Source organism: Dipodomys spectabilis, unplaced genomic scaffold (assembly GCF_019054845.1).
Source record: "Dipodomys spectabilis isolate Male_0828 unplaced genomic scaffold, ASM1905484v1 ptg000054l, whole genome shotgun sequence".
NCBI lineage: Eukaryota > Metazoa > Chordata > Mammalia > Rodentia > Heteromyidae > Dipodomys > Dipodomys spectabilis.
In genome coordinates, this window is record NW_024870731.1 from 42,904,501 (window position 1) to 42,925,986 (window position 21,486).

The 21,486-nt window shown below is 38.7% G+C and overlaps 1 protein-coding gene across 1 annotated transcript in view; it reads right to left on the minus strand.

Moving 5' to 3' along the window:
* Positions 1-16,525, minus strand: part of Tmcc1 (transmembrane and coiled-coil domain family 1) — a 100,152-nt gene extending 83,627 nt beyond the window's left edge. Inside the window, exon 1 of the mRNA XM_042680069.1 lies at positions 15,826-16,525. Within this exon, the coding sequence (XP_042536003.1) occupies positions 15,826-16,398 (573 nt within the window). The 5' untranslated portion in view covers positions 16,399-16,525. The remainder of the gene's footprint in view (positions 1-15,825) is intronic.
* Positions 16,526-21,486: the final 4,961 nt, after the last annotated feature.

Here is a 21,486-nt window from a genome sequence, read left to right on the forward strand (position 1 = left end):
GCCATAACGTGAATGTTATATTGAAATTTCAATTTCAGCTAAAATAAAGTATGGACAGGAAAGAAGAGGTAAACAATCATCTTCACTGTAAAATGTCATTTGTAAGAAGTTATGTAAAACAGAAAATAATAGCTGCATACACATAATATTTACAGAACTTACAGAAAAATTTAAAAGATCAAAAAACTCCCTATAGAAAGTGGGAAACAGGATAAAGGATTCTACTCATTTACAACCCTGTAGTGGTTTTATTCTGCTTTTTCAATTCTTTATAAAGGATAAATATGAAAATGAAAATACAGCTTCTTTGTGTTTGATATGTTGAAGAATATATCTATTAGTGAGAAATCTGAAAACCTGCAAGATGGTAGTAAATAAGTCTACAGAATCACACACACACAATTTAAGATAACAGACTTATACGCAAGCAGAATGTTTCATACTCCTAATTTTGATCATTTAAAAATTCTGTTTTCGGGCTGGGAAGGTGGCTCAGTGGTAGAGTGCTTGCCTTGCATGCCTGAGGCCCTGGGTTCGATTCCTCAGCACCACATAAACAAAAAAAAAAAAAAAAATTCTGTTTTCTTGATTCTCTGAAAAACTAAAGACATGAATGTTAAGAAGCATTAATTTCTTACTTTCATTTGTTCCTATACCCTAAGACTTCTCACTAGTCTAAAGCTACATTTCAGCCTTCCTTTGTCAAGAGTGATTTGCAGACTTTCCAACACTGTGGGTCTTATATGATAATAAGGAAGTAAAGAACTATGCAGCTATACACAGTGAGAGATAGGAGATACACACTACTGACAGAAAGAAAAAACCTACCAAGGCGCAAGTCTTTAAGACTTTCAAGAGATAAAGGCAGTACTTATTTAAAAAAACATACTCAAACATTCAAATTACACAAAAAGGTTTTTTGGTTTTGGGTTTTTTCCCCCCCTATTTCAATGGCAGCTAATTATTTTTTAACCTAATTTTTTTGGGTGAATCCCACTTAAGTAGAACAAAAAGAAGCTCAGTAAAAAAAAATGACTATAAAGACTAGCTTAGATGAGTTATAAATCTAAATAAGAAATCTTATTTTAGCTATTAATTTCATGTAGTAAAACACATTGGAGCTATAATCTCATAACAATGAGATAAAAAAGCCAAAATTGTCATTGGAACCAATCTATACATCTCTGTAGCCTAAGGTAACAAAACACACTGACATACAACCACAAGTAAAAAAAATAAGGGACACACTTCATAACTAAGTATATAGATCCAAAACTAAAAATTTATGTTAGATCCCAGTGGCTGGCTCATACCTGTAATACTAGTTACTCAGGAATCTGAGATCTGAGGATTATGGCTCAAAGCCAGCCTGGGCAGAAAAGTCCCTTTGAGAATCTTATCTCCAATTTACCACCAGAAAACTGGAAGTAGAGCTGTGGCTCAAAGTAGCGCTCTACTAGCTCAGTGACAGCATCCAGGCCCTCAGTTCAAGCACACACACACACACACACACACACACACACACACGTAACCTCCATTCTCCTGAGCTGTAACTGGATCATAAAACCTTTAGTCCCCCTAGGCATCTACCCTGAGCATCATGAACCAGAATATGATAAGGACACTTACACATCCACTTTACACATCCATGTTCACTGCCACACTATTCACAATAGCTACAGAAACAACCCAGATGTCCCACAATAGATATGTGGATCTCAAGAAAAATGTAGTACCTATATATAATGGAATTTACACAGCTATCAGAAAGAATAGTGTCATTTGCAGAGAAATGGATGGAACTAGAACAAATCATGCTAAGTGAGGTAAGGCCAAGATCAGAAAGACAAAAGGCTCATGTTTTCCCTGATAAGCAGAAGTTAGATCTAAAATGTACTGGGATATGACAAATCACACAGGATTCCAGATACTCACATACAGTGAGACCAAAAGAGGACACTCTTAGGAGAGACTCACAAAGGCACAATACCCAAGGCACCTCATCATATGTGTATATAAAATATATATTGAAACAAACTCCAAAGATATAGAAACAAAGAAGTCTTAATTTGCTTTTTCTGTTACTGATGATTCTGTATTCTTTACCTTAGACACAGTAGTATATTCATGTACATATCTCTAGGAGAGGGGCACAGAATCTGAGGAAAAAGGGTGAAAAAAATGCAGTAGTAGAGCACACTAGACATGATGTAAGTGAACTATACAACTCACAACTCATAGGTGGAGATGGGAGAGGAGAGAGAACAGGGGAGGATGAGGGAACAGATGACACTGTGCAAAAGGAAATGTACTTATTGCCTGATGCATGTAAATATAACCGCTCTGTATATCACCTCTAAACAATAAAGTAAAATAACAAAACCAGGGCAAGTGTGGTGGTGCACACCTATAATTCCAGCACTTGATAGGATGAAACAGGAGGATCTTGAGTGTGAGGCCTACCTGGACTACGCAGTAGTACCTTATCACCAAAAAGACACTAAGGAGTTTTCTAAAGGATGATTATGATGATGATAATTCATGACAGATTACAACAGTTCCAAGAAGTAGAAAACCTAGAGACTGAATCTTTAGCCTAAAAGAACAGTAACCTAAAATTGTAGAAACATTGGCATGTTTCTGGAGAGGTTAAGACACGAACACCATTTAAATATTCTACTCCACAACAAAGTGAGAGGTTATGTCCACATGAGGGAGGCTATAGTGATCTTCAGTCACTGATGTCCTACTCGCTATCATTATATTTCTTGCAATAAAATTCTCAGAAACACATCAGAATCAGAACTCTTTTTCTACTTTATGGCCATTCACTTTGTATATTAAACATTTAAAAGTGCTAAAATATGGAAATATTCTCAATAGATGTTCTCAAAAAAAAAGCAAGACATTACAAATATCATGAAAGAAAAGAAAAAAAAAGGCAACCACAAGAGGGGAACTTAAATTGGCAAGTACCTTGGAGCACCATGGTCCTAGGCATAATGTTCAGATCAGTTCTCCACTGGTGTCTCCTTAAACAACCTTGAAAAAAACTATGTAATTTTATTGCTAGGATATCTTTGCATGTTGGATTTCAGAAAACAAGGACTTCCCCTTCCTCCATAAAAAGGAGGAAAGTTTTCATTTTTTTTTAGGTGATATAATTTGAGCTTAATAAGATGATTCACAGCTCACAGCCATGGAAAGTGGCTCAAGCCTGTAATTCTAGCTACTTGGAAGATGGAGATTGGAGAATACGTTCCAAGTCAGCCCAGCCATAAAAGTTAGTAACACCTCACCTCAACCAATGGCTGGGCACAGTGGTGAACATCAGTTATCCAAAGCTATGGGAGAACCACATAGGCTGGGTGTGGTGGTACACATCTATCATTTCAGTGATAAAGAGACACCTAAGTCACAGATCACAGTCCAGACTGGCCCGGGACAAAAGTAAGACCTTATCTCAAAAATAATCAACACAACCCCAGCACAGGTGGCTCACACCTGTCATCCTAGCTACTCAGGAGGCTGAGATCTGAGTATTAAGGTTCAAAGCCAGCCCGGGCAGGAATATCTATGAGACTCTTATCTCCAATTAACCACAGAAAACCAGAAGTGGTGCTGTGGCTCAAGTGGCAGAGCACTTGCCTTGAGCTGAAGAGCTGAGGGGATAGCGCCCAGGCCCAGAGTTCAAGCCCCATGACCGGCCCTTCCCCCCCAAAAAAATCAACACAAAAAGGGGCTGGAGAGGGCTTAAATAGTAGAGCACCTACTTAGCTAGCATGAGGATCTGAGTTTAAAACTTTATTAGTACAAAAAAAGAATTACAAAATATTCTTAATGAAATAGTACCTATATAATAAAGGAAATTTAACAATCTGAACATCATGTACTAAATTATCTGTGACACTAAACAATTTTAAATTTCTTATTTTAACTTGCTTTTAAGGTTTTTTTCCTTTCTTCTTTTGTTTTGGGGTGAGCAATAATGAAGTAGGATAAATGATAAAAGTCCAGCACTGAAATTTGCATTTGACTCCTATAGAGCCAAGCTGTACAGACTTGCAAGAGCATGAACTACAGGGGTGCTAGCCTGAAAATCAGAAACCATAATTTATTGATTTCCTTATTTTTTTTGCCAGTTGGGGTTTGAACTCAGGGCCTGGGTACTTTCCCTGAGCTTTTTCAGCTCAAGGCTAGCACTCTACCACTTGAGCCACAGTGCTACTTCCAGCTTTTTCTGTTTATGTGGAAATTACTTATTTCCCTGGCACTGATACTTGTTTAAAAAAAAAGCAGGAGGGGGGGGGGGGGCCTTAGGTTCAAATTAAACTGTCAACATCTGTGTAAGGCTCTAGCAAAAAAAAAAAAAAATACAGGAATTTCCATATTAAAAAATTCATCCCCACAGGGAAAAACCAATATCCACATATCATATAATGTTTTCAAGATCACATTTTTTTTTTTTTGCATTGTAAGATAAACTTATTCTAAGAGCTTCCAAAAAAAGTGCTAGTTCTTCAGAATACTTTTTTTGCAGGGGGGAAGGGAGGACGGAGGCTAGTAATAGGGCTTGAACTCAGGGTCAAGGAGCTATTCCCTGCTTTTTTAATTATATTTTATTATCTTTAATTAGTTGTATAAAAGGAGTTACCATTCAAAAAATCAGTTTATGAGTACACTGATCTTGGTCAGTATCACCCTTGTCATCATTCTCCCCCTATCATTCATTCCCAGCCCAAACTCTCCCTTTAACTTTCTTTAACTTTCTTAATTCCAAAGGCTATGTATTGAATATGTGACTGCATCCCTGCCTTCTCTTCTTTCTCTATCCTTTCCTCCACACCTTCTAAGTACCAGTTTCCTGGTATTCATTTTATGGAAATATAAAAGTCCCTAAGCTGTTTTGCTCAAGATTAGCACTATACCACTTGAGCCATAGCTCCACTTCCAGCTTTTTTGCTGGTTAACTGGAGATCAGAGTCTCATGGACTTTCCTACCTGGGCTGGCTTCAAACTGCGATCCTCAGATCTCAGCCTCCTGAGTTACTAGGATTTACAGGCATGAGTCACTGGTGCCTGGCCAGAAATGTGTTTAAAACTCAGTATAATCAGATGATCATGAAATCACTGGTTCAAAAATAAGTTGAGAATAGGGATAAGGAGGGGGAAAATGAGGGGGAATGATGAAAAGAGTGGCATTGATCATAGCCTGACTTGCAGAATTGTAACCTCTTTGTACAACTGCTTAACAATAATAATTAATACGGTGAAAGCGGAGCAGTGCTGGCTCATGCTTATAAACCTACCTACTCAGGGGGCGCATGTTTCTCTCATATGCGGAAGCTAGATCTAAAATACACTGGAACATGACAAATATACAAGGACTCTAGACACTCACACACAGCAAGACCAAAAGAAGATACTCTTAGGGAAAAATCACAAAGGTGCAATGCCAATGTAGTTCATACAAAATCACACACACACACACACTCTCTCTCTCTCTCTCTCTCTCTCTCTCTCTCTCTCTCTCTCTCTCTCTCCAAGAACTGAAAAGAGGCTTTTTCCTTTGTTGTTGCTTGTTTTCTTTTTGTCTGGCTTTTTCATTTGTCTGTGTTTGGGAGGGAGGGACACAGAACTCAAGGGAAAAAGGGTGAACAAGTGCAGCAGTGGTGCTCACTAGACATTGTGAACTATACAACTTGTGGGTGGACACAGGAGACAGGAGAGAGTGAGGGAAGGGAGAAACATTTTATGAAAGGAAATGTACTCATTACTTGCCTTATGTAACTGTAATCCCTCTGCACATCACCTTTATAATAACAATAATTTTTTTAAGGAGACCATTCAAGAAAGACTCACTGTGAAGGATTTATCTAGAATGGGCTGCTTTGCACAATTCTGAGAAGCCAGACAACCACTGTAGAAAACTTAATGAAAGGCTCTAAAGAATAAGTGGAACTCAGAACAATGTTCCAGCACTCTTATCTTACTTTTCCAGATGGTTAACCGCATGGCAGGAAAAACAAACAAAAATCCAGAATTAAAAATAATCAAAGCTAGATGGCATTGGTGGTGCTGGAAGTGCAGCTGTGACTTAATGGTAGCACACTAACCTTGAGGAAAAAAGCTCTGAGACAGTACCCAGGCTGAGTTCAAGCCCTAGGACCAGATCAAAACAAAACAAAAACACTGCTATTACCTATTTAGCAACAGTTACCAAAAGAAACCAGCCAACAACTTCTCACTTCCAATTACAAGCCTTATTTGAATGTATGACAGTAGAGAGCTGCAGCGTGTTCACTGTGGTCTTTTTTTTTTGGGGGGGGGGGGGGGGGGGTCCAGTCGTGGGCCTGAACTCTGGGCCTGGGTGCTGTCCCTCAGCTCTTCAGCTCAAGGCTAGCGCTCTATCACTTGAGCCACAGCACCACTTCCGGCTCTTTGCTTATGTAGTGCTGAGGAATCGAACCCAGGGCCTCAAGCATGCAAGGCAAGCGCTCTACCACTGAGCCACCTTCCCAGCCCTCACCGTGGTCTTTTAATAGAAGATTTTAAAAAACCACCAACAGAAGCTGGGTGCTGGTGGCTCACGCCTATAACCCTAGCTACTTGGGAGGCTGAGATCTGAGGATCGAGGTTCGAAACCAGCCAGGAAAGTCTGTGAGACTCTTATCTCCAATTAACCACCAGAAAACCAGAAGTGGTGCTGTGGCTCAAAGTGGTAGAGTGCTAACTTTAAGTGAAAGCGCTCAGAGATGCGCCCAGGCCCAGAGTTCAAGCCTCATGACAAAAAAAAAAAAAGAGAGAGAGAGAGAGAGACAGAGAGAGACAGAGAAAAAATGAAAGAAAGAGAAAAAAGGAAATCCAATGGAAAACTTAACATTTTCCATTATATCACAGTTAACTTCAGGCGTCAAATCTTAGTTAATGAAAATCAATTATTTAACTTCTTTTATGTTTTAAGAAAATTAGTTGGTAGTTTACCAGCCTTTTGGCAATCTAGTTTCTTCTAGGATCTTCCATATTCTAACTTTATATTAAGCTCCTCATACTAAGTACATGATAAAAAAAACTATTAGTATTAAGACACCTGTGCTATGGTAAAATCAGTGAAGGACTTAGACCTGGCCATGCACTCTCTCTCTGATTTTAGGCAAGTTTTTAAAATACCACTAAGCCCTAATTACCTATTTGTTAAAAAAAAAAGCTATCAGACCTGCAAGGATACTTGCAAAGGATTCTTGCAAAGAATATTGCCAACTACTTAGAAAAGAATCCCCCCAAAAATTCAGTATTAGCAAGGCAGGTCCCTTGGTATCTTAAAACAATGAAAGAGTGATGGTCTTGCATTTATCATCCTTTCTTAACTACAACTTTGCAAATTAAGTAAGGTTAAGACTCCACAGCCCCCAACACACACAATTCAGCCTCAATGCAGAAAGAGCTCCATAATGACTGTTAACTAGGTGATAACACTAAAGAAGTTATCTTTTTAATACATTGTACAAAAAGCAACAAAAAACCCTTGTTATTTTGTTTAGATATTTGAGAATATGGAATATTATTGTTCCTAATAGTATTTAAGCCAACTCTAGGGAAGTATTAATAAGTATTTAATTCTCATTGCCACTTATCTGAAGAAGACAAAAGGCATTACTTCCAAGTAATAACTTAAGGGGCCACAAGGGATTGTGATGAACTAAGTCTACACATCTGTCACTGCCCTTAGATTTCTACCTGCATTCTAACAAGCTCATTTAGTGACAGATGTATTTTTTTTTTAATGCTGATGTTGAATTAGTGTTTTTCAATTCTCTGGCAAGATCCACAGGGTAAAGAGGTAAGAATGCTGAACACGAACAGAAACAGCTAGCAATGAGTTCTTGGCATCACTTGGGCAGTTTTGAACATCTCTGACCCTGTAAAAGGAGGTATCTGATTAGGATTATCTCTAAGGTTTAACAGTTACTTGCCAACAGCCAGAGACTCAAAGTAATTTGTGTTACAAGGGGCTCTTTTTGCAATGAGTTTTTAAAGGTTTTTAAATGTCTTTTTATTAAAATTTAAGTATCTGCAAAGTCATGATTTCTTATCCCAGTAAGCTGTTTCTATAACAAAATAAAATGTACTTGGTCAGTTTTTAATCAATATGAGACCGTTTAGCTAGATATGAATTGGGGGGTGGGGAAGAGGCGTGCCAGTAATGGGGTTTGAACTAAGGACCTTTCACTTTTCCTTATTAGCTTTTTACATTCACAGTTGGTACTCTGCCACTTGAGCCACATCTCCAGTTTGTTTTTTTGCTGGCTAACTGGAGATCAGAGTGTCTTGGATTTGTCTGTGTAGGATGGCTTCAAACTACGATCCTCAGATCACAGCCTCCTGAGAAGGATTAGCTAGGATTACAGGCACAAGCCCCCAGTTCCCAAGATATGATTATGTTACAGACTTGGGAAAGCCTTCATGTTGTAACATCTTCACAAAATAGTTTGCTATTAAATTTAACCATTTTTTTGGATGGTACTAGAGTGTGAATTCAGGGTCTTGGGCTTGCTAAGTAAGCACTCTATCACTTTTCTCCAGCCCTGTTTTCGTTTTTCAGACAGGATCTTGATTTTCCTAGACAGGCTATGCTACTCTTACTGCCGCCTCCCGCATAGCTGGTATTACAAGCCTGTACCACCATGTCTGGCTTGTTCTTTGATGGGGGGACAGTGAAGTTTGAAATCATGGTCTTGAGCTCGCTAGGCAGGCTCGTTTAACTAAACCTGAGCCACACCCTGAGGCCTTTTTCCGCTTAGTTAATTGTTGCAAAGAATCTTATGTTTGTGCTTAGGACCAGCCTTGGACTTTGATGCTCCTACCTATACTTCCCATGTGGCTAGAATGAGAGACACACCACCATACCTGGGGATCTCACTAACTTTTTGTTCAGACTGCTCTCAAACTGTGATTCTGCTGGTCTGCACATCCCAAGGAGCTGGAATCACAAGCGTGTAGCACCATGCCTAGCCCTATCAGATCATTTTTTAAAATCAAACGTTTATGTATTTAAAATTAGGGAGCTTGAAACATGGCTTAAATGATGGAAGTACTTGCCTAACAAGAGGATTTCAAACTCTAGCAGCAGCAGCAGCAGCAGCAGCAGCAGCACCACCACCACCACCACCACACACACACTCTCTCTCTCTCTCTCTCTCTCTAGGAAAGGTATATTTTCAAAGTCTTATGTATACAATGCAAAAGGCACAAATCAGTATCAGATGTGTTTTAACTGTGACCCTAAAATATTAAAGTTCATACTGGTCCACAGACCTTAGTTCAAGGTGACTTTAACATCAAAAGTCAATTTTTAACAAATGTTGTCAATTTCTTTAACAATACAGGAATGTACCAGAGGGATGGGGGAGGGTAAATGGAGAGAGCAAATGAGGGTGAAAATGATTGATGTAATTCATCTATATGTATGAAAATAGCACACTGACACCTGCTGAGAACATTCTGGGAGGAGAGAAAGAATGCGGGAGGTGATCGTGGGGGAATACTGTATACTTGTACAGAAGTGTCATGATGAAATCCCTCTTATATAACTGTAGATAATTTAAAAAATAAAATTTAAAAATACAAATACTTTGTGAAGCTCAAGCTTGTCAAAATGCCTTTCTTGCTAAATGCTGTACTGTGAACCCTAAAAAAGAAAACTAGGTATTATCTTGTATAACAGATGACCTTGATCTGATCTCTCTGTTGATCAGTGAGTCTCTAAAAGCAAGACTTTGGATCAAAGTCTGGATAAGTAAAAGCAGTGAACTTTGGAAGCCAAAATTCTACTCTTTATGATTCAAGACTGCTAACAAAGTGCCCAAGTCTGTGAACAAAAGGCAAAAGCAGAAATTTGGTCATACACTGTATTTCTTTAGAGGACTGCTTATCCTAAAGCATATGAAAAAGAAAACAGGTTAAATTTGTTTTTGAGATAGGGTGACCTTAAACTTGCCCCCTGTCTGAGCTTCCTGAGTACTGGGATTACAAGGTGTATACCACCATGAGCAGGTATAAATTTAAAGACTGAAGTCCACTTTGTATTACATTGAGTCTTCATCATAAAAGCTGCCACTTCTCAGATGAGTTGTACATAACTTCCCTGGTAACAATCCCAGAGCTGCTATTTCTGACTATAAGAAACATAATTCACTTTTTAAAAAGTTTTTTTTGTTGTTGTTGTTGGTCGTGGGGGCTGAGCTCTGGGCTCTAGGTGCTGTCCCTCAGCTCTTCTGCTCAAGGCTAGCATTCTATCACTTGAGCCACAACACCACTTCTGGCTTTTTTCTGCTTATGTGGTGCTGAGGACTTGAACCCAGGGCCTCATGCATGCAAGGCAAGCACTCTACCACTGAGCCAACTTCTCAGTCCCTAAAAACAATTTTTTTTTGGGGGGGGGGGTCCGGTCGTGGGCCCTGAACTCTGGGCCTGGGCGCTGTCCCTCAGCTCTTCAGCTCAAACCTAGCACTCTACCACTTGAGCCACAGCACCACTTCCAGCTTTTTTCTTTTTGCTTATGTGGTGCTGAGGAATCGAACCCAGGGCCTCAAGCATGCAAGGCAAGCACTCTTACCACTGAGCCACCTTCAGCCCCCCTAAAAACAAATTTTAAGAAACATCCCTACAATGTTAAACTTAGTATAACTATTTGCCAAGGTCAAGAACACCTTGTCTATATACCTCCAACTTCCACTCTTACTAGTTATTAACTACATAATTAATGATAATAATGTCCTTTAATGTGATAAAATTACTAAGAACAATCAAAATATTCTGCTCACTTTGGCAATCAAGTCTTGCTGTATAAAGTACCTTTCAGGAAGAAGCACTAAAAAGTAAAACTACATCTCTATTTCTAATGTTGGCTCTCCTTCCAGTCTCATATTACGAATTGTGCATATAAGACATGCTCTTGACAGTATCAGCAACCCATATGACACTACTTATACAGAAAATAGAGAACTCTACTGGCTTTCATTAAAAACTACAATTTTCAGGCTGAGAAGGTGGCTCAGTGGTAGAGTGCTTGCCTTGCATGCATGCGGCCCTGGGTTCAATTCCTCAATACCACATAAGCAGAAAACGCTGGAAGTAGTGCTATGGCTCAAGTGGTAGAGTGCTAGCCTTGAGCTGAAGAGCTGAGGGACAGCGCCCAGGCTCGGAGTTCAGACCCCACGACTGACAAAAACAAAACAACAACAACAAAAACTACAATTTTCAACACTTATATTAGGGAAACAAACACTATTTTCTAACTAGTTCTCCCACACAAATCTTGTGGGTTATCTTAACCTTTGTGGGGTTAGAATTTTCTAATACTGTCACATCCTACCAACAAATATACTGTTTATGCTACATGTCACACTTCTTTTCCTTTTTTCTTTTGTGTGATCCTGGAATTTTGATCTCAGGGCCTGGTGCTCAGTCCCTGGGCTTTTTTGCACAGGGCTAGTGCTCTATCACTTCTGCCACAGTTCCACTTCTGCCATTTTGGTATTTAACTGGAGACAGAAGAGTCTCAGGCTTTCCTGACTAGTTGGCTTTGAACTGCAATCCCCAGATGTAAGCCTCCTAAGCAGCTAAGATTACAAAAGTAAAGCACCAGGGCCTGGAGTATTTTCCATTTCTATAGTAAACAACTATAGAAATTTATTTATTTGCTAATAAAAGCAACAACTAAGCGGGGCATTGGTGGCTCACGCCTGTAATCCTAGCTACTCAGGAGGCTGAGATCTGAGTATTGCGGTTCAAAGCCAGTCCAGGCAGGAAAGTCCGTGAGACTCTTATCTCCAATAAAAACCACTAGAAAGCTGGAAGTAGCACTGTGGCTCAAGTGATAGAGCGCTCGCCTTGGGCTGAAGAGTGCAGGGACAGTGCCCAAGCCGAGTTCAAGCCTCTCGACCGACCAAAAAAAAAATAAAAATAAAAAAAGCAACAACTACTACATCATAATCACAAGTAACTTCTCAAAATATCTCCAATTCATTGAAGTCCATGCAGAGCGGGCCCTTCATTCCCACCTGATCTTGGCCTATGGCACCATCTGGTGGACAGCAACAGAAAGTAACCACTTGCTACCTGATTTCTTTCCCCTTCAGAGAACAGGAAAGCTGGCTTACTGGGTTGCTTGTATTATAGCTCAACAAAGTTAAACTTAATTTTAAAAAACTCAAAAATCAATTTTTAAAAAATCCTTCCTATTTATAATCCTATTTACATCCAGGTAGTACAAAAATTCTCTCCATGTTGTAACAGATCCATAAAAGTAAACAACTGAAGCCAGACGCTTCACACTTTGGGGCTGAGATCTGAGGACTGAGGTTCAAAAGCCAGATCTGGTAGAAAAAGTCTTAGACTTTTGTTTCCAATTAACTAGCAAAAAGCCAAAAATATCAATATCCATGGTACTGTTTCATTAGATATTTATTTGTAACATACAACATACATACATATAAGATATACATATATATCCTATATATATATATATACATATATATATTAGTGTAGCAACATAGGCTGTAATACTTTAACTAGACTTTAGAAGAATGAGCTTTGGGCACTATACTGTAATACAACAATACAATTTCTAACAGAGATTCAAAATCCTCCTTGTCTGAAATGATCTCTTCTCCCCTGAGCACTCCCCAGACACTAATGTTACTCAAATCACAACCCAAAGAACTCAAAGAACACTTCTCCTCCATTAAAATATTCACTTTAACTGGACATGATTTTTCTTTTCTCAGCTTGTCTGTAATTATTTATGTTATCTGTATATATATTCTTATGTTGTTTGCATGTGCAATTTACTGTTTGAATCAGAAAACATTTTAAAGACAGTCTGAAAAACTTTAAACATGAATAGTTTTATTTTTTTTTGTTTGTTGTTTGTTTTGGTCGGTCGTGGGGCTTGAACTCTGGGCTTGGGTGCTGTCCCTGCACCCAAGGCGAGCGCTCTACCGCTTGAGCCACAGTGCCACTTCCTAAACATGAATAGTTTTAATCAAAATAATCTTAGTCAGGCATCAGTGATTCATGCCTGTAACAGCTACTTAGGAGACTAAGATCTGGAGGAATGAGGACCAGGCCATCCCAGGGAAAAATCCATGAGATTCTATCTTCAAAATAACCAGCAAAAAGCTGGATTGGAGGTATGACTCATGTGGCTGATTGCCAGCCAAGTACACCAAGTACAAGTGAGTGAGTGCAAACCTGAGTCTGAATTGAGTTCAAACCCTGGTACTAGAAAAAAAATTAGGTGATAGTCACTTTTTAATCTGAAAGAAGAGCCTGAACTAAGGCCATCTTATACATGAAAAACTACCCTTATTATAATAGTTAATATCTTTTCTTTTTGTTTTTTAATTGTATTTTTTTGTCCTTTCTTTTTGGTACTGGGGACCCAAACCAGGAGGCAGGCATCTCAGCCCAAGTGAACATCTTTTTTTTTTTTTTTTTGTCAGTCGTGGGGCTTGAACTCTGGGCCTGGGCGCTGTCCCTCAGCTCTTCAGCTCAAGGCGAGCGCTCTACCACTTGAGCTACAGCGCCACTTCCGGTTTTCTGGTGGTTTATTGGAGATAGGAGTCTCACGGTCTCTCCTGCCCGGGCTGGCTTTGAACCGCGATCCTCAGATCTCAGCCTCCTGAGTAGCTAGGATTACAGGCGTGAGCCACCAGCGCCCGGCCCAAGTGAACATCTTTTTTAAGTTTACTTTATTGTTATTATAAAGGTGATGTCCAGAGGGATTACATGAGTCGGGTAATGATGATTAAATATCCTTTCATATAGTGTCTTCTGTTCCCTCACCAAGTGAAAGAAAAAAGAGCAGATGGCATTCCTACACCTTTTTAGTTATCTCCTAAGTACTTACTTAACTATGTCCAATACTAAATAATGGAGAGACACTATGGTACCATCAGTAAAATCAACCTTTAAGGTCAGATGGTACCTAGTATGCAATCGTTATTAAAATACATCTAATAAATTAGTAATTCATACTTAAGGTCTGAAATGTTCATTATAAAAGAAGCTAGTAATAAAATGATAGACATACTTAATTTCTATGCTTCAGTCTTACCCACAAAAATGAGAAAATATAATCTGTCAAAGCAAAATATAAGGCTATTTGCAATTAAAGAGAAAATTGTGGGTTTAAACGTATCAACTGGGGCTGGGAAGGCGGCTCAGTGGTAGAGCGCTTGCCTTGCATGCATGAGGCCCTGGGTTCGATTCCTCAGCACCACATAAGCAAAAAGAAAAAAGCCGGAAGTGGCGCTGTGGCTCAAGTGGTAGAGCGCTAGCCTTGAGCTGAAGAGCTGAGGGACAGCGCCCAGGCCCAGAGTTCAGGCCCCACAACCGGACCAAAAAAAAAATTAAAAATAAAATAAAATAAACATATTAACTGCCACACAATAAGCAAACAATAAATGGTAGCTAACCAAGTTTATACCACCTACATGTATTAAGTACCCATGTACAAAATACTGTATGTTAAAGAAGTATAGAAAAATACATTCGAAATTTAAATAGTTTCATCTTTTCTGACTCAATATATCAAAATGACTAAGATAGTATAATAAATGTCACATTCTACCATTAGTAAAATTAATAAATATGAATATGGAAAAAAGCTCATGATAGTTTTAATTGAAAAATACAATTATAATTTACAAAGAATATGGTTTTAACATATCAATTTTAATAAAGCTAAATATTTTAATTTTGATAAAAATTTTAGTATATAAGTATATTAAAAAAACACATCAAAATAGTCAAAAGTTATTTAACTCTTCTTCCTTTACTTTTCTACATTTTCAAAGTTTTCTACATGAAGCATTTATTCTTTCAAAATATCTAGGTTTTAAAATTTTCATTAACACAAAGCACTTTCGAGAAAAACTTTTGACTTTTTATCAATTGACCTTTGGCAATTCCAATATTATCTTTCAACTGACACACAGTAACCAAGTTTATACCACCTACATGTATTAAGTAACCATGTAGAAAACACTGTGCTATAGCAGTTTAGATATGCTAATTAGATTTTCCTGAGGGGAAAATACTTATCAATAAGCCTATAAAGGAAAAAATAATAGAAACTCTCTGTTTGAACATGTCATGGTTGTTGTAACCAATTCCCATCTCCATCATCAAATCAAAGCCTTTTTTTTTTTGTTGGTTATGGGGCTTGAACGCTGGGCCTGGGCGCTTCTCTCAGCTCTTCAGCTCTACCACTTGAGACACAGTGCCATTTTTGGTTTTCTGGTGGTTCACTGGAGATAAGAAACTCACAGACTTTCTTGCCCAGGCTGGCTTTGAACCCTGATCCTCAGATCTCAGCCTCCTGAGTAGTTAGGATTAAAGGCGTGAGCCACTGGTGGCCGGCTTCTAAGCCATTATTTTTGTAAACATACAAAGACATAATAAATCTGGATTTTTTTTTTTAAGTCTAGCTAAACTGAGGATATGGCTCAGTGGGTAAAGTTGCTTGTCTCACACGCATAAAATCCTGGGTTTGACTCCTTAGTAACACACACACACACACACAGAGCAAAAAGTAAAATATTAAGTTTATAAAATCTAACCAAAAAGCCAATGATCTACTTTAAAAAATAGACTAATTTTGTGGCGGATGACTATAAAGCAGAAGCAAATGGCTTTCAAAAACAGTGGATCTACTGGAAAATTAACTGAACATTTGTCTTAAGCCTGTTTGTGTGTACATACACACATACATACAAAAGAACAATAAGTTAACAGATAAATACAATTTGACAGACTTACCCGTTCTGTAGTTGCCTCCTCTCCTGGTAGACATGCAGCAGCAGCAGCAGCAGCACAAGCTATTTCCATCATAGCTGAGCTGGTGGGGGCATCAGTTGTTGATGAAGACCTGGGTCGGCCTGTCTGTACAACAGCTGCCATCTCCTGGCCAGATTTCCTGTTGATCTGGGGACTTCCCTTTGGGGCTTCTGGCTTACCCCGCCTACTATGCAAGCTTGTCCCTCTCTTCATCTTGGGGGGCACTCGGATCTGCTGTAGAACACGATTCAGAGCTGTGGGGTGGGTGGGGACACCATCAATCTCAGCACATGAGTTCTGGCTTTCCAGATCTATTTCAGGTTCTGGATCTGTCTGAATTTGCTGCACATCGTGTGGCGACACTGATGACCTCCTGCGCTGGTGTTGGAAGAGATGCTTCAAGCCTTGGCCAATCACATTAATGTTCTCCAAAGCATTGTGGGTCATTTTAGATAACTTTTGTTCTGATTCTGTTTGCTTTCTGGCCTCTGCATCTTGGGATCTGCCTCCAGGATCAGGGTCCTCAAATAACTGTTCACTGCCTGAAGGCTCCATCAGTAGACTTAATATGCTTATTTGCAAACTCAAAAAAACTTTAAGCACACCAAGACCGTCAAATTAGGTAGGCATTTGCTTCAACAGTGACATGCATGCAGCTGTAAGACGGTGGCTTCATGCCTATCTAATATTAAAAAAAAAAAAAAAAAGAAAAGAAAGAACCTTATATCATAAATCCATGCAGAAAATGCAAAATGTACAGTGTTAAAACAAAGAAAAACATGCTACTAGCCAAATAAATAAACACTATCATTTAGCGATCTTTAATCAGAAGATTAAAAGATAGTTTTCCAGATAGTGGGTTATATTTTCTAGAATAAAAAGCCCAAGCCAAATAAATACAAGGGAAATGAAAATAACATTTAGGAAAAAAATTCCTACAAGTTTATTCATACATATGAAGAACTGGATACTAGACAGCCAGTTTGGGGATAAACACCGTAATAGTAGTTAACAGAACACCACTGCTTGAAAAATCTGGAGTACAGACCATCTAATATGCTTAGTCTAGCATTTAATTCCACTTCATTCATAAGCACAGCTATGAATGAAAACTCAGTTTCACTCATAACTCAGAATGAAATTCAGTATGCTGAAACTCAGTAAGTTCAAAGAACAGTGAGAAGCAGACATCCCAACCTATATAGATGTTAGTGAAAAATGGTAATTGCTTATTACCATTCAGATTTAACAAGCTCACTGGCAATAAAAAGCTTGCTGTTTTGCTGAAACACAAACCACCTTTCTGATATCATTTGAATCAATGGTACGGACAGAACAAGACTTCACAGAGCCTAGAAATATCTGTGTGTGTGTGTGTGTGTGTGTGTGTGTGTAAGTGTGCATGTGTGGGCACACAAAGTACTGGGCACTGAACCCAGGGCCTAGGTACAATCCTTTAGCTTTTTTAACTCAAGGCCAGTGTTCTATCACTTAAGCCATAGCTCTATTTCCAGCTTTTTGGTACTTATTTGAAGAAAAAGTTTCACAGTCTCTTCTGCCCTAGCTGGCTTCAAATTGCATTTCTCAGATCTCAGCCTCTTTAGTAGCTAGAATTGCAGGTGTGAGATCCTAGGGTCCAGCTAATACCTAGATCTTTGCTCAGTACCAGCCATCAAAAAAAGGAGACCAGCACTAGGGAGGATAAGGCAGGAGGCTTGCTGAGGCTACACAGAAGGACCCTACCTCAAGAAAATAAGGTAAAATGAAACATCCCCAAAACAAAACAAACAAACAAAAAAAACCTAAAGAAATCCCTTTCCCAAGAGAATCATCCATCACATAAGCTTCCCGTATAGCTATACAAACTCAAATGCAGTGAAGTAGCGTAGTAACTATGTATGATGAAGAGGAGGAAAATAAAAAGTCAAACTGCAATTATATGACAGCATTAAGTGCAGGAATTTAGCTGAAAGACACAGGCGAAAGCAGCACAACTGCTGTGATTAGTTGGTTAGTGGGATACATGCCAAGAAATAAAAATGGGCACGGGGAGAAAGATGATAGGAGATAAAATTTTTCCTCAATAAAAATGTCTTCCCAGAAAGTGGTTCCCTTCCTCTCTTCCTTATTTCCTTCCTTTTTTTTTTTGTTCTGTTGTGGTTCTGGAGCTTGAACTTGGGACTTAGGCACTGTCCTTGAGCTTTATTTGCTCAAGGCTAGAGATCTACCACTTGAGTCACAGCTCTACTTCCAGCTTTTTGGCAGTTAGTTGGAGATAAGACTTTCCTTCCCAGTTTAGCTTCAAACTATGATCCTCAGATCTCAGCCTCCTAAGCAGCTAGGGTTACAAGTGTGAGCCACCAATGCCCAGCTTACAGAAGTGGTCCTTTTGAGTTTACGGACTCAAATAAATGTACCAAACAAAACTGTATAATAGATGTTTCTAGAAAGAGAAAGCACAATATAGAAGGTTTATTTCCTTATTTTTCATCAATTTTTTGTTAAAAGACACTACACCAAGTACTTTGAACAGTGTATACTGGGGCTGTGTGGACTACTGTCACCAGGTGGCTATCTAGAAGCAAAGGGCTGGATATAAAATGTCATTGTAAATGCAAGGGTACTGCCAGACTTCCGAGGAAGAGGAATGAAAACCCAGCAGTTCTCTTTACAACGATTACTGACAAAAGACCGTCTTCCCATTCTAACTGACACTGTCATTGTGGTTTCCCACAGTCCCTATTCTTCCTTGTCTCTTTCCTCATCTCCTAACTCTTCAGGGCTCAAAGCATTATCAATGATAGGATTACAGATGTTTATTTCTTACCAGTACCTTCCAACTTTCTCAACTCCAAAAAAATCTTTTGTTCTCAATGAGGCAAATGAAACACTTCACTGACACTCTTTGTGGTCCCTCTGAAACCTTGTCATCCCACTGTGGTTTCTTAGCCTTCCATGTATTCCCCACCCAACTCCCCCCCACCCCCCCAGTCATAGGGCTTGAACTCTGGGCCTGGGCGCTGTCCCTCAGCCCTTCAGCTCAAGGCTAGTACTCTACCACTTGAGCCACAGCACCATTTCCTCATACCTGTATTTTTGTCTGTTACCATCCCAAAGACACAGAAAAGAAAGAAATCTTTAACTCTTAATAGATTAACCACTGTCTTGACCTCTAGGTGCAGTTTCTGAGGTTCTTTATGGGCAAAAGTTTTTGCCTACAGTGAATGCATTTAATTACTCTCATCCTTCCTCATGAGTCTGTATGGCAGACTAGTAGTTACTGTGTTATTTCTAATCTCCTCATGTAACAAGATAATCCAGTAACAATATACAACAGCTGATGTCTTATTGCACTGGGCTACTACTTACACTGAGAAGATGGAAGGATGTAAAACCAACAGGCTGACAGTGAAAGGTAGTTTCCATGTTCTTCATTTGCTAAATTAGATATTGCCAAATTATATTTTCTAAATTATATAAAATTGTATATATTAGCTAAACAGTATAACTGACTTGTTACTGCTGCAACTAAAATGTATGAAGTAAATTTATCCCAAAAAATTAAAACATACCATGAATAAAAGAATAGTGTTGATGTAGATAAGAAACTAAAGACCTCCTTGAGTACTATGAAATAGTATTAGGAATTCCCTTCTCAGCATATCTTTCTTTGGGAACTGTTATAATCAATTTACTATCTGTTTGCTTCCTACTTAAAAAATGTTTACGATGGTACATCTTAATGATAAGTAACTGAGATATTTATATATCATTTATACTAGAAAATTTGAAATGGCTGGGTGCCAGTGGCTCATGACTGTAATCCTAGCTACTCCGAAGGCTGAGATTAGCTGTTATACATTGTTAATGGGTTATCTTGTTACACAGCCCTTTTTCCTCTGAGGAGATTAGAAATAACCCAGTAACTATTAGTCTTCCATACAGACTCATGAGAGTAATTAAATGCGTACACTGTGGGCAAAACTTTTGCCCATAAGGAGCCTCAGAAAACTGCACTAAAGGTCAAGACAATGGTTAATCTATAAAGTGTTAAAGATTTCCTTCTTGGCTGTGTCTTTGGGATGCTAACAAAAAAACATGTATAATTAAGGGAGGATAAGAAGCCACAGTATACACAATAAAATGTTAAGGTACATACAACAAAACATTTTAAAAAATCTCCTCTAGTCTTGCATGCTTTCTATTACTCATTTATATTTATACATCAGTTACATTTAAAATTTATAAATGGCTAGGTGCCAGGGGCTCATACCTGTAATCCTAGCTACTCAGAAGGTTAGGATCTGAGTATTGTGGTTTGAAGCTAGCCTGCTGGACAACTCTGAGAAACTCTCATCTTCAATTAACCCACCAGCAAAAAGTATAGTGGAGGTGTGACTGCTCAAATAGTAGAGCACAAGCCTTGAGTGAAAAACTAAGCATGAGTATGAGGCCCTGAGTTTAAGCCCCACACTGGAATAGACACACCTAATACACCATAAGGCTACCGGAAACAAGCTGTTCTGAATTACTACCAGAAATAAGTGAAAAAAATATTTTTTTTAATCTGACAAGTGTCCATGAGGGTGTCCTACAAAATAGTCACAAATTACTTACAAATCATCTTTGCCATTTTATTCCTTTAAGGCTTTTCCTATGTTATGGTTTGTTGACAGATGTGATGACCAAAGCTATTTGATTTGGACATGAGCCAAGTTAATTTCACTGATTACAAAGAGTTGGATACTTGCCTTCATTGTTCTTCCTCAAACGCTTCTAGGGTGCACAGGAATCCTTTCAGGAAAAACTGAAAAGCAAGCATTAAGAATTATAAAGTGAGAAACTTAAAGAGGGAATTATTCTACAGATATACAGAAAAAAACTGCAAGCATATAGAACAAAATATTAAAAATCCATATTTTCCACTAGTAGACAGGAGTAAGGCAATATTGCTACTACTTTTAGTATTAATTTATCAAAAACGTATTCAAGAAAAATTATAATCAAGGAAGAAGATTATGAGAACTAGAGGTACAGCTCAGAGGCACTGAGACAGCCTTAACAAAGTCAAGGCACTGAGTTCAAGTCCCCAGTACCACAGATAGATAGATAGATAGATAGATAGATAGATAGATAGATAGATAGACAGACAGACAGACAGACAGACAGACAGACAGACAGATAGATAGATAGATAGATAGATAGATAGATAAGGAAGGAGGGAGGGGGGCAGAAAATACATTTGAAAAAATATTAAACAGAACTTTAGGAGAAAGTCACAATATCATTAGTTGTACTATGACAACCATGACAATATTCAGTATATTACTATCATATTGAATAAGGAGCAGCCAGATATTCCACTAACCCTAGTCGTAAAGTAACATGAAATATAAAACCGCTGTTTTCTTTTCTTGTCTTTTTGTTTGTTCATTTATATGTCTTTGGGAGTAGATGGGGAGGCACAGAAATGGATGGACAAAGGGTGGTACTCACTGGACATTATGTTGAAAATGAACTATATAACTTGCGGAGGGGGGATGGGAGGGAAAAACTGGGAGAGAGCCAGGGAAGGGGTGACACTGTCCGAAAAGAAAAGTACTCTTGGGGCTGGGAAGGTGGCTCAGTGGTAGAGCGCTCGCC